This window comes from Sus scrofa, chromosome 6, assembly GCF_054392235.1.
Source record: "Sus scrofa isolate SSC_HxYL_T2T_F1_AM1 chromosome 6, Sscrofa_HxYL_maternal_Yorkshire_Landrace_v2.0, whole genome shotgun sequence".
In the NCBI taxonomy this organism is placed as follows: domain Eukaryota; kingdom Metazoa; phylum Chordata; class Mammalia; order Artiodactyla; family Suidae; genus Sus; species Sus scrofa.
Window position 1 is genome coordinate 111,176,024 of NC_139388.1, and position 12,489 is coordinate 111,188,512.

At 39.1% G+C, this 12,489-nt stretch overlaps 1 protein-coding gene across 4 annotated transcripts in view; it reads right to left on the reverse strand.

Annotated features, from left to right (window-relative positions):
- Positions 1-1,550: 1,550 nt before the first annotated feature.
- The window catches only part of ESCO1 (establishment of sister chromatid cohesion N-acetyltransferase 1), a 90,925-nt gene continuing 79,986 nt past the window's right edge, over positions 1,551-12,489 (reverse strand). For all 4 annotated transcript variants that reach the window (XR_002345054.2, XR_002345055.2, XM_021096164.2 and 1 more), the window contains 2 exons: positions 9,305-9,492; positions 1,551-2,747 (listed from right to left, as the gene is read on the reverse strand). Coding sequence is in view for 2 of the 4 variants with exons in the window: in XM_021096164.2 (XP_020951823.1) it covers positions 2,600-2,747; positions 9,305-9,492 (336 nt within the window). In the remaining 2 variants the exon portion in view is untranslated. The remainder of the gene's footprint in view (positions 2,748-9,304; positions 9,493-12,489) is intronic.

The following is a 12,489-nucleotide window of genomic DNA, read 5'->3' on the forward strand; positions in this document are numbered from 1 at the left end:
GTCACAGACGCAGCTTGAATCCCTGCATTGCTGTGGCTCTGGCTAGGCCGGCAGCAACAGCTCCGATTAGACCTCTAGCCTGGGAACCACCATATCCCTCAGGTGCGGCCCTAGAAAAGAAAAAGACAAAAAAAAAAAAAAAAAAAAAAAATTACTCTAGATACTCCATCATGATCCTTCTCTGGTCAGTTATCAACTCCATCAATTCCTAAATTTTATCTTCTCCAAGTCTGACTCCTCATCTTCATCCACAGATCATAGATAACATCAGTCTTCAACATCTTTCACCAAGACTGCTACTACAGTCTCTGAAGTATCTTTTCAGTTCCAGTTTCCTCACTTGACATCTCTACCTCATGGGGCTGCCACGATAATTAAAAAAAAAAAAAAAAAAGAGTTCCTGTCGTGGCACAGCAGAAATGAATCGGACTAGGAACCATGAGTTTGAGGGTTCAATTCCTGACCTCGCTCAGTGGGTTAAGGATCCCGCATTGCTGTGAGCTGTGGGGTAGGTCACAGATGGGGCTCAGATCCAGTGTTGCTGTGGCTGTGGTGTAGGCTGGCAGCAACAGCTCTGATTAGACCCCTAGCCTGGGAACCTCTGTATGCTGCGGGGGCAGCTCTAAAAGGACAAAAAAAAAAAAAAAAAAAGATAATAATCCATCACTAAATATAAGGTATGACACATGGCACTCAAATGTTAGACATTATTAATAATTCTATTATTTCTATTCCTGGAGAAATAGCTAGACTGTAAAAGTTATTGAGGGGCTGTGTCTTTAATATAAACATGAAAATAAACTGTTTTCCTAGTAATGGTAACCTTTAAACCAACCAATAAATACATCCTCTCTAACCCCAAGTCCTCTTGAGACTACCAAGTTTGGCTCCCAAAAGAGGCATACTATTTATTGCTTTATGAAAACTGGGGCCATATTATGACATTAACAGTATCTAGAATATTTACACTACACCCGAAAAACTTCACCATGTTTTTAAAAAATTACAGTTCCTGACAGGCAAATAATGAGACCAGGGATGACTAGAAGAGTCTCAAGCCCAAAGGGAAAAGCAGTGTCAGGAGTCAGACCATCAAGATGAACCAGAGGACAATGGTTACACTGACTAATCATCCCAGCTTACAAGAGCAGAGTCTTACACCACTCTATTAATTTTAAAAGCACACTTAGGGGGATAATATATATAGGGGATAACATATATATATATATATATATATATATATATATATATATATCCATCTGCAAATCTTAGTTTAAAAGCCCTAATTTTTACCTGCTTTTAATTTCAGCTCATAAAATTACTCTATGTTAAATCATAGTGGTGCTTCTTTCTTGGGCTATGGTTGTTTCTTTGGAAACCAGAAAATTCTCACGTTAGGGCCTTGTCTACTGAGATGTTACCAACATACTAATCCTTTGGCAAACTCATGAAAACCACCTTTTAAGAAGCCAGTATTTTAATCGTATTTCAAGGTAGCAAACCTAACAAACTCCCTGGAAAAAACACAATAACAACACACCATTATCACATTTATCACTTAGAAAAAGCTATCAAGTATTTTATTATTTTATTCTACAATTATATACAGGTCATAAAAGGCCACAGCAGTTTTTCAACATATAAACCCTTTAAAAGTAGAGGGCACTATGAAGGATAGACAAGTATCAAAATGAAGTCCAGTAATAAGGACATATACGCAGTGTAGTATTTCTGAGGAGTAACAAGCAGATACCAAGTCAATCATATTTAGCTTGCAACTATTCAACAGGGTTTTTTATCAGCCTCTTTGGGATTTGTTAACACCCTAAGTGTGCCAAATTTTCATTTATTTTAAAAAGTAAAACCAGAACAAAAGAATAATAAACTAAAGGGTCCCATTCTAATTCTAGTCATTCATAGCTCTCCAAAAAGGAAAGCCTCAGTTCTTTCCCACTTTCCAGTTCTTGCTGCCATCAGAATAGGAAAGAGTAAAATGGAAGAAAAAGCTCAATACTTCAAATTCTTCCTTGCTAATGGAGCTTTGCTTTTTTGTAAGAATTTCTTTAAAGTGTATTTCAGGCCCTTTAACAATTAGCTGTGAATTCCTAAACATGTAATATCATACCCTCCTTTATTAATGATGCAAAAACACTGGTTTCCACTCTGGGAAAATACAATCTTTACAACTATAACTGGTATCAGCAGATCAATATAAAAAATACAGTACCAAGCTACACTGGTATATTTCCATAATTAAGAACTTCAAAATATACTTATCACTGAGACCATAGTCCTTGCATTAAGTTTTCAGTCCACTATGAACAATTATCTGCTGCATGTAAACATGTCTAAATAACTATAGATAAAATACATCAATCATAAATTTCTGTAAAAGATAATAAAATATCTTCTTTAAAAAACAAAAACAACAATAAGCAATTACTGCATTTTTTCCAATTTTATGAAAATGGAACAACCTTATGGTTGTTGCCAGTCCTGAGTTCATTGTAATAAAAATGGCCCTAGTTCCTGGTTAAAGACAGCAACCAATCCATTCTCTTCAGTAGATGTCTTCTGATACTGTAGGCATGAATTTACTTTAGGTGCTATTTTGTCCATTAATAAAATTATATACCAGAAACTGACCGGTGCCACAGTACTGTGTTGCAAACAGTTTTCCATCTGGAGTAGGATCTGAGAAAGCAATTTCTTCTTTACTCAAATATGAGCCATATATAAAGTTACTCCTATTTAAAAAAAAAAAAAAAAACAACGAAAAGGGAGGGGGTGGGAAAGGGTAAAAAAAAAGGTGTTATTATTTTTAATCATTACAATTAGACCTGTCAAATACAATTTAAACAGAAAAACTTTTGACATGATTTATATTCTAGAAACTGTTAAAAATCACTGTTTTAGGGACTTCCCATGGTGGATCAGCAGAAACGAATCTGACTGGTAACTGTGAGGACACAGGTTCGATCCCTAGCCTCACCCAGCAGGTTAAGGATCTGGCATTGTGGTGAGCTGTGGTGTAGGTGGCAGACACAGCTCAGATCCTATAGCTATAGGTGAGCAGCTATTGCTCTGACTGGACCCCTAGCCTGGGAACCTTCACAGGCCACAGGTGCAGCCCTAAAAAAGACAAGAAAAAAAAATTATTTTATAAAAGCAACAATGGTTTTAAAAACATTTATCGAACCCCTTTTCATGATAAAAATACTCAACAACTCTGTGCCATACAATCCAGCAATCCCACTCCTTGGCATATATTGAGACAAAGATATAATTCAAAAAGATACATGTGCCCCTATGTTCACAGCAGCTCTGCTTACAATAGCCAAGACAAGGAAACAACCTTGTCTAGCGACGGAAGAATGTACAAAGAAGGTGTGGTATGTATATGTATGTACATATATACATACACATACAGGGCAATTTGACAAGCAAAAGAAAAAGAAGCCACACTGGAAAAGAAGTAAAATTATCTCTTTTTACAGATGACATAATCTTTTATACACAAAAATCCTAAGTAATTCACAAAAGAATGATTACATCTAATAAAATTAGTTAAAAAGGCTGCAGGATATAAGATCAATATTAAAATTAATTATGCTTCTACACACTTGCAACGAATAATTCAAAATGAAATTTAGAAAAGTACATTTGGAGTTCCCATGTCACTCGGCAGTTAGCAAACCCGACTAGCATCCCTGAGGACGTGGGTTTGATCCCTGGCCTTGCTCAGTGGGTTAAGGATCTGGTGTTGCAGTGAGCTGTCGTGTAGGTCACAGATGCGGCTCGGATCCTGCGTTGCTGTGGCTTTGGAGTAGGCTGGCAGCTAGCTGCAGCTCCGATTCAACCCCTAGCCTGGCAATCTCCATATGCTGCGGGTGTGGCCCTAAAAGACAAAAAAAAAAAGAAAAAAAGAAAAGTCCATTTACAGTAACAGTGAAAGAGTAATAAATACACAGGATTAAATTTAATAAAGAGGTGTAAGACCTGGAGTTCCTGCTGTGGTGCAGTAAGTTAAGAATCCAACTGCAGGAGTTCCCTTCATCACTCAGCAGTTAGGCTGGCAGCTGTAGCTTGATTTGATCCCTAGCCTGGGAACCTCCATATGCCATGGGTCTGGCCCTAAAAAGACAAAAGACCAAAAAAAAAAGAAAGAAAGGTCCTTAATAAATGGTGCTGGAACAACTGGATATCCACATGCAGAAGAATGAAGCTGGATACTGCCTCACATCATATACAAAAATTTATTTAAAATGGATCAAAGACCTAAATGTAAGAACTAAAATTACAAATTCTTGAAAGAAAATATGTGGCCCTGTATGAGGAAATGGTTTCTTAGATATGACACTAAAAAAAAAGTGACAAAAAAAGATACATAATTTGGAGTTCAAAATCAAAAACATAACATGGATGACCCTTGAAACACGCTAAGTGAAAGAAAACAGTCACAAAAGGTCATGGGAATCAGTTTATAAAAAAATGTTCAGGAGTTTCTGTCGTGGCACAGCAGAAATGAATCCAACTAAGATCCATGACGTTGGGGGTTTGAGTCCTGCCTCGCTCAGTGGGTTAAGGATCTGGCGCTGCCATCAGCTGTGGTGTAGGTCAAAGATGCAGCTCAGATCCTGTGGTGCTGTGGCTGTGGTGAAGCTAGCAGCTACAGCTGCGACTGGACCCCTAGCCTGGGAACCTCCACATGCCGTGGGTGCAGCCCTAAAAAGTAAAAAGAAAAAAAAATGTTCAGAATAGGCAATCTATTGAGATAAGAGTAGATTAGTGGTTGTCAGAAGCTGGAGGGAGAAGGAAATGGGGTACTGGGTTGTTGAAGGATTTGTCCCTTTTTTTCTGGCTGCATGTTTCAGCTTGATATGAGACCTCAGTTCCCAGAACAAGAACTGAACCTGGGTCACAGCAGTGAAAGCACTGAATCCCCACTAGCAGGCAACTCCTAGGTATTTGGGTTGTACGGAGAGTGATGGGAATGTCCTATGATTAGACAGTGGTGATGGTTACTCAGCTTTCTGATATAACCCAGTTAAGTGTCATACTTTAAAAAGATGAGCAAAAAAGCTACCCACTGAATGGGAGAAGACAGCTGCAAAAAATCCAACAAGGAGTTAATACTCCAAATACACAAAGAATTCATACAACTCAACACTGAAAAAAGACAAACAGCCTGATCAAAACATGAACAGAAAATTCACAAAGACATTTTTTCCAAGGAAGACACACAAGTGGTCAACAGGCACATGAAAAGATGTCCAATATCACTATTCAGGGAAATGCAAATCAAAACCACAACGTCACCTCATGCTGGTCAGAAAGGCTATTTCTAAATGAAAAAATAACAAGTGTTGGCAAGGAGAAAGGAAATACTCCTACATGGCATGTGGAAACATAAACTGATAAAGCCACTATGGAAAACGGTATGGAGACTCCTCAAAAACTTAAAAATAATAACTACCATATGATCTAGGAATTCCACTCCTGTGTATTTACCCAAAGAAAACAAAAACACTTAATAGAAAAGATACATGCACCTCTATGTTCACTGTAGCATTATTTACAACAGACAAGATATGGAAGCAAATTAAACACCCATCATTTTAAGAAGGTGTGGTGTGGGGAGTTCCTGTTGTGGTGCAGCAGAAACAAATATGACTAGGAACCATGAGGTTGTGGGTTTGATCCCCGCCTTGCTCAGTGGGTTAAGGATCCGGCATTATCGTGAGCTGTCATGTAGGTCGTAGATGCAGCTAGGATCTTGCGTTGCTGCGGCTGTGGTGTAAGCCATCGGCTACAGCTCCAATTAGACCCCTGGCCTAGGAACTTCATATGCTGAGGGTACAGCCCTAAAAAGAAGAAAAAAAGAAAAGAAGGTGTGTTGTGTACACACACACACACACATATACACACAATGGAATATTACTCAGCCATAAAAAAGAATGAAATCTTGCCGTTTACAACAACAGAGATGGACCTAGAGGATGAATAAGTCAAAAACAAATACTATATATTCCACTGATACATAGAATCTAAGAAACAAAACAATCGTAACAAAATAGAAAAACAGTTATAGATAGAGAAGAAAGATGTAGTTGCCAGGGCAGGGTGATGGGGGTTGAAGATAGGGGGAGAAATAGGTTCAGGAGATTAAGTGGTACAAAATAAATGAGTCACCAGTATGAAATGTAAAGTGTAGAGAATACAGTCAATAACTATGTAATATCTTGGTATGATGACATGTCCTTAACTAGACTTACTGTAGTGATCATTTTGAAATGTATAGAAATATGGAAACACTATGTTGTATAATAGGAACTAAGAAAGTATTATAGGCCAATTATACATATACATATATATATTTTTTTGGGGGGGGGGGTCTTTTCTAGAGCCACACCTGCAGCACATGGAGGTTCCCAGGCTAGGGGTCCAATCAGAGCTGTAGCCACCATCCTATGCCAGAGCCACAGCAACGTGGATCCAAGCTGGTTCTGTAACCTACACTAAAGCTCACTGCAACAATGGATCCTTAACCCACTGAACGAGGCCAGGGATCGAACCCACATCATGGTTCCTAGTCAGATTCATTAACCACTGAGCCACGACGGGAACTCCATATACTTGAAACTCATAAAAAGAGAACAGATTTGTGATTATGACAAGCGGGGGTTGTGAGAGGAGAAACTGGATGAAAGCAATCGAAAGGTACAAACTTCTAGTTGTAAGATAAATAAGTGTTAGGGATGTAACATACAACATGATAAATATTATTAACACTACTGTAATATTATATATGAAAGTTGGTAAGAGAATAAATCCTAAGAGTTTGCATCACAAGGAAAAAAATTTTTTCCATTTCTTTAATTTTCTATCTAGCTAAGGTAATGGACAGTCACTAAACTTATTATGATAATCATTTCGTGATGTATTATTTTAAGTCCAATCATTATGCTGCACACCTAAATTTACACAGTACTGTTAGGTCACTTCTATCTCGATAAAACTGAAAGAAAAAATAAAACTGTTAATTTTTTCTAAAAGATAAATTTTATGCTATGTAACTATCTCAATAAAGTGTTATTTATTTATTTAAAATGGCCGCACCCACAACATGCTGAAGTTCCCAGGCCAGGGATCAAATCCACACCACAGCAGTGCCTGAAGCCACAGCAGTGACAGCACCAGATCCCTAAAGTGCTGAGCCACCAGGGAACTGTAAAGTTGTTAATTTCTTTTCTCTCTTTCTATTTTTTTTTGTCTTTTCTAGGGCCGCGCCTGTGGCATGTGGAGGTTCCCAGGCTAGGGTCTAATTGGAGCTGCTGCTGCTGGCCTACGCCGGAGCTACAGCAACGCCAGATCCAAACCACATCTGTGACCTACACCACAGCTCACGGCAACGTCAGATCCTTAACCCACTGAGCAAGGCCAGGGATCAAACCCACAACCTCCTGGCTCCTAGTCAGATTCGTTTCTGCTGAGCCACGATGGGAACTCCTGTTAATTTCTAAATGTTTTAAATTTTGCCAGGATATAGACTATTAGTAGAATGTTCATATTCTAATCTTAACAAGGTGAAATGGATACATAAGGATTAATAAATGAAAAAATTAGAAACTTCTGTGGTTTTTACAGGAAGCTTATAGTGGCAATCTCATTATCGAAAAGAACAAATACAATGACTATACTATTTTATGTTTTTATAAACTGGAACCATCTTATAGTTAGGCCAAGACCTAAGTTTTACAGGATTTAAAGGAGGGACAATACCCTCTCTTTTAATGACTATTATTTAAGCAGCTGCATTTCCCAGGTTTAGTTCTGAAAGAGCTAAAAACAGACCTGCCTCTTATCACAAGAAGGGTGAGCAGATCTAAGCCCTTCTGGATCACCACTCACTGATTAAAAAAAAAAAAATAAGAAGGAGAAACCTGAAATATAGTAAAGATCTAAGTATCTAGGATTTCATAACAATGATGGATTGTTCTGAAAGCTACACCTATAGTTAAAGTAGATATGGATTCTACGAATAAACAAAAACAAGAGATAGACTTAAGAAACCTCATTTGGCATGATTAATTCCAACATCTTTCACTAATCTTTTAGCAAAGATGCTTTACAGAGCAAAAAACAAACACAATTTTCTGAATCTTCTCTATATCACTGATTAAAAATCAAGCAATAAAAGAAGAAAACTATTAAAGAGACTTAATTTATAGATAATTTTTAAATTTTTTTTCCTTTTTAGGGCCTCACATGCAGCATATGGAGGTTCCCAGGCTAAGGGTCTAATCAGAATTACAGCTGCCAGCCTACAGCAATGCAGGATCCAAGCCACATCTGTAACCTATACCACGGCTCACAGCAACTCCAGATCCTTAAGCCACTGAGCGACGCCAGGGATTGAACCCCCTTCCTCATAGATCCTAGTCTGGTTTGTTAACTGCTGAGCCACAAAAGGAACTCCAACAAATAACATTCTTAAACTAGGAATTCCCGCTGCGGTGCAATGGGATCAGTGGCGTCTTGGGAGCGCTGGGATGCAAGTTCAACCCCTGGCCCAGCACAGTGGATTAAGGGTCTTCTCTGGCATTGCCACAACTGTGGCTTGGGTCATGACTATGGCTCAGCTCTGAACCCTGGCCTAGGAACTCTACTTGCTGCCAGGAGGCCAAAAAAAAAAAAAAAAAAAAAAACAATTCTTAAGACAAATTTTCCTAAAAGCTAAATTCCCTGTACTTCTTTGGTTATCTTTAAAATTCTCCAACATTACACACAGTTTGAAACAGGTGGATTATTTTGGCCTAATGTCATCATTACAAAGAAAAAAAATTAAACCATTTTAATAATATTTAATTACTAGTGCTTTCTTCCCCTTCAGATTAACATCACATGAAGATCCAACATTCTCATATCTCATAGACATTTTAAATTAATATAAAGGTGGCACATATAATATTAACTAAATGCGAATTTTTGTACTAAAACTCTGTTTCAATCCTAAATTACTGAAAACGACATGAAGGAGTTCCTATTTGTGGCTCAGTGGTTAATGAATCGACTAGGATCTATGAGGTTGCAGGTTCAATCCCCTGCCTCGCTCAGCGGGTTAAGGTTATGTAGGTAGCAGACGTGGCTCGGATCCCATGTTGCTATGGCTCTGCTGTAGGCCAGCAGCTACAGCTCTGATTAGACCCCTAGCCTGGGAACCTCCATATGCCTTGGGAGCAGCCCTAGAAAAGACAAAAGACAAAAAAAAAGAAATCAACATGAAAAATTACATTTCAATTACCTTAGGCATTCAATCATGCGGGAAGCAATTTTCCTCCGACGCATCATGCTGAATACCCATATGCGACTGATCCCACAGATGGCAGGCTCTGGCAATGTTGAGCAGCACCAGGCTTTTTGCCTTTCAAATCTGACTTTTTCTTCTTCTGACCTGATAACTGGAAGTTTTTCTTCTATAACTCTGTAGCCCTACATGTAGGAAAATTGGGAGGAAATTTTTGAAGTGAGAAAATTATTAAGCAATTGTCTAATGCTGACCTTAGTGAGGTCACTACTTTCATCTGGCTTCTTAACAAACTATGGGAACTACTTACGATTTCATTCTCATTTTAGGAAATAAACAGACCTGGATCTGCATTCTAATCTAACTCACTAGTTATATAATCATTAGATGAAATTACTTAATTCGACTTTGGGTTCTTTACCTTGAAATTGGAAACCACCTCTTTCAGAGAACTGCTGAGAGAGTAAACAAGGTAATATATACAAATACCGTTCCATCATGACTGGCACAAAACAGAAACTCAATGTTAAGTTTTCGCTACTGCCATATTCTATTCAAAAGTACCTGTTAATGTCACACCTGTTTCCATGATTGCTGCCATGGTTCGAGGGTTCCTAACTATGCAGGAACCAGGACTAGGAATGGCAGAGGAATCAAGAATTTAGAAAAGGCTTTTCTCTATAATCCCATCTCTCTAAAAAAAATAATAAAGTAACATTTTAAAAAACACACATCTCAGGAGTTCCCGTCGTGGTTCAGTGGTTAACGAACCCGACTAGGAACCATGAGGTTGCGGGTTCGATCCCTGGCTTTGTTCAGTGGGTTAGGGATCCAGCGTTGTCGTGAGCTGTGGTGTAGGTTGCAGACGCGGCTCGGATCCCTCGTTGCTGTGGCTCTGGCGTAGGCCGGTAACCACAGCTCCAATTTGACCCCTAGCCTGGGAACCTCCATATGCCGAGGGAGCGGCCCTAGAAAAGGCAAAAAGACAAAAAAAAAAAAAAAAAAAACCATACATCTCTTGGAGTTTGCATTTGTGGCTCAGTGGGTTAAGGATCCCACATTGCTGTGGCTGTGGTGTAGGCCAGCAGCTACAGCTCCAATTTGACCCCTAGTCTAGGAACTTCCATATGCAACATGTACAGCCCTAAAAAAGAAATAAAGAAAAAAAAAAAAAAAAAACCACACATATCTTCTGTCAGCCTAGTGGCCAAAAAAAAAAAGGACATGGCCAGCATGTAGGATACAGTACAAACTTAAAATAATTAGCTACACAACTGGGAGTTAATAAAAAACAAGCGAACATTACTGCACGGCTATTTTCTAATCTAAACACCACTACAAGTCATTTTTGAAGCTATGTACAATAGAAATTTTAAAAATACAAGGGTTGGAGTTCCCATTGTGGTGGAGAGGAAACAAATCTGACTTGGAGGTTGTGGGTTGGATCCCCTGCCTCGATCAGTGAGCTAAGGATCCATCGTTGCCATGAGCAGACACCGCTCAGATCTGCTGTTGCTATGGCTGTGGCATAGGCTGGCAGCTGTAGCTCCGATTGGACCCCTAGCCTGGGAACCTCCATAAGCCACAGGTGTGGTCCTAAAAAGAAAACAAAACAAACAAACAAAAAACAAGGGTTTACCAAAGAACATTCATGTAAACAATAACAACCGACCAAACAAAAACACTGCAAGAGACAGTCAAAAATAAGACAGATGTCTGCAATTTTTCTAATGCTCAGTCATTTGCAAAATTTAAGAATGCTCTGGAGTTCCCTTCATGGCTCGGCAGTAACGAACCCGAATAGTATCCATGAGGATGCGGATTTGATCTCTGGCCTCGCTCAGTGGGTTAAGGACCTGGCATCACCCAGAGCGGTTGCATAGGCTGTAGACACAACTTGGATCCTGAGTCACTATGGCTGTGGTGTAGGCCAGCAGCTGCAGCTCCAATTCAACCTGGGAACTCCCATATGCCTTGGGTGCAGCCCTAAAAAGCAGGGGAAAAAAAAAAAAGAATACTCTATCATAAAGCTTGCAAATATTTTTGTCACTCTGTGGAAATCTGAATTATCTATTTAATTTCCCTCATCTAGTTAAATTAACTTCATTCGTTTCAATAAGTAACTTTATCTAAAGCATGTCCCTCCAAAAGGTGACACTTCCCTTAAGTGAGTATCTTACTAACAACCATCCTCAGGAGTAATATATCATCATCACTTCTCGGCCTCTCGGCTAAGATCAAGTGTAGGAGTAATAAATCATGCTAGTTGGAATGAAATTACAAAGGTGTGGGGGGAGTTTCCACAGTGGCGCAGTGGAAACGAATCTGACTAAGAACCATGAGGTTGTGCATTTGAGCCCTGGCCTTGCTCAGTGGGTTAAGGATCCAGCATTGCCATGAGCTGTGGTGTAGGTTGCAGATGTGGCTCAGATTCTCTCGCTGCTGTGGCTGTGGTGTAGGTCAGCAGATGTAGCTCTGATTAGACAACTAGCCTGGGAACCTCCATGTGCTGCATGTGAGGCCCTAAAAAGCAAAAAAAAAAAGAAAAAGAAAAGAAAAGGTGTTGGGGGATAAGGACAATCCTTAAACACACAACACGGTTATTCAGTACACACTGAAAGCACTTTGGCATTTAGGTAAATCAAGTGTGACATTGTTGGTATTTCTTAAAAGTAGGGCAATCGAGACTCAGACATCTGTCAAACGTATAAATGATAAAGCAAAGAATAAATCTGTTGCGACGGAAAGAGAAAAACAACCCACAAGATTTACACTATATAAAGTTAACTCAGTTACGGTATAGCAAGTTTCTATGAGTTCAGTCATTCTATATCAAATTTCTATCTCCCAACTACCTTGTCAGTTATTTATTTAAATCAGTTTTGTTATTACAAATAGCAAAATTCATAAACTGCACAATTTCAGGTTGAAATTTTTTTTTGGGGGGTCTTTTTTTTTTCCTTTTCTAGGGCCGCTCCAGCAGCATATGGAGGTTCCCAGGATGGGGGTCGAATCAGGCCTCCAGCCTACACCAGAGCCACAGCAACTCAGGATCCGAGCCGCGTCTGCAACCTACACCACAGCTCATGGCAACGCCGGATCCTTAACCCACTGAGCAAGGCCAGGGAGGTTGAATTTTTTTTAATGTAGCTTAATATACAGAAATTAACTCATGCAGATTT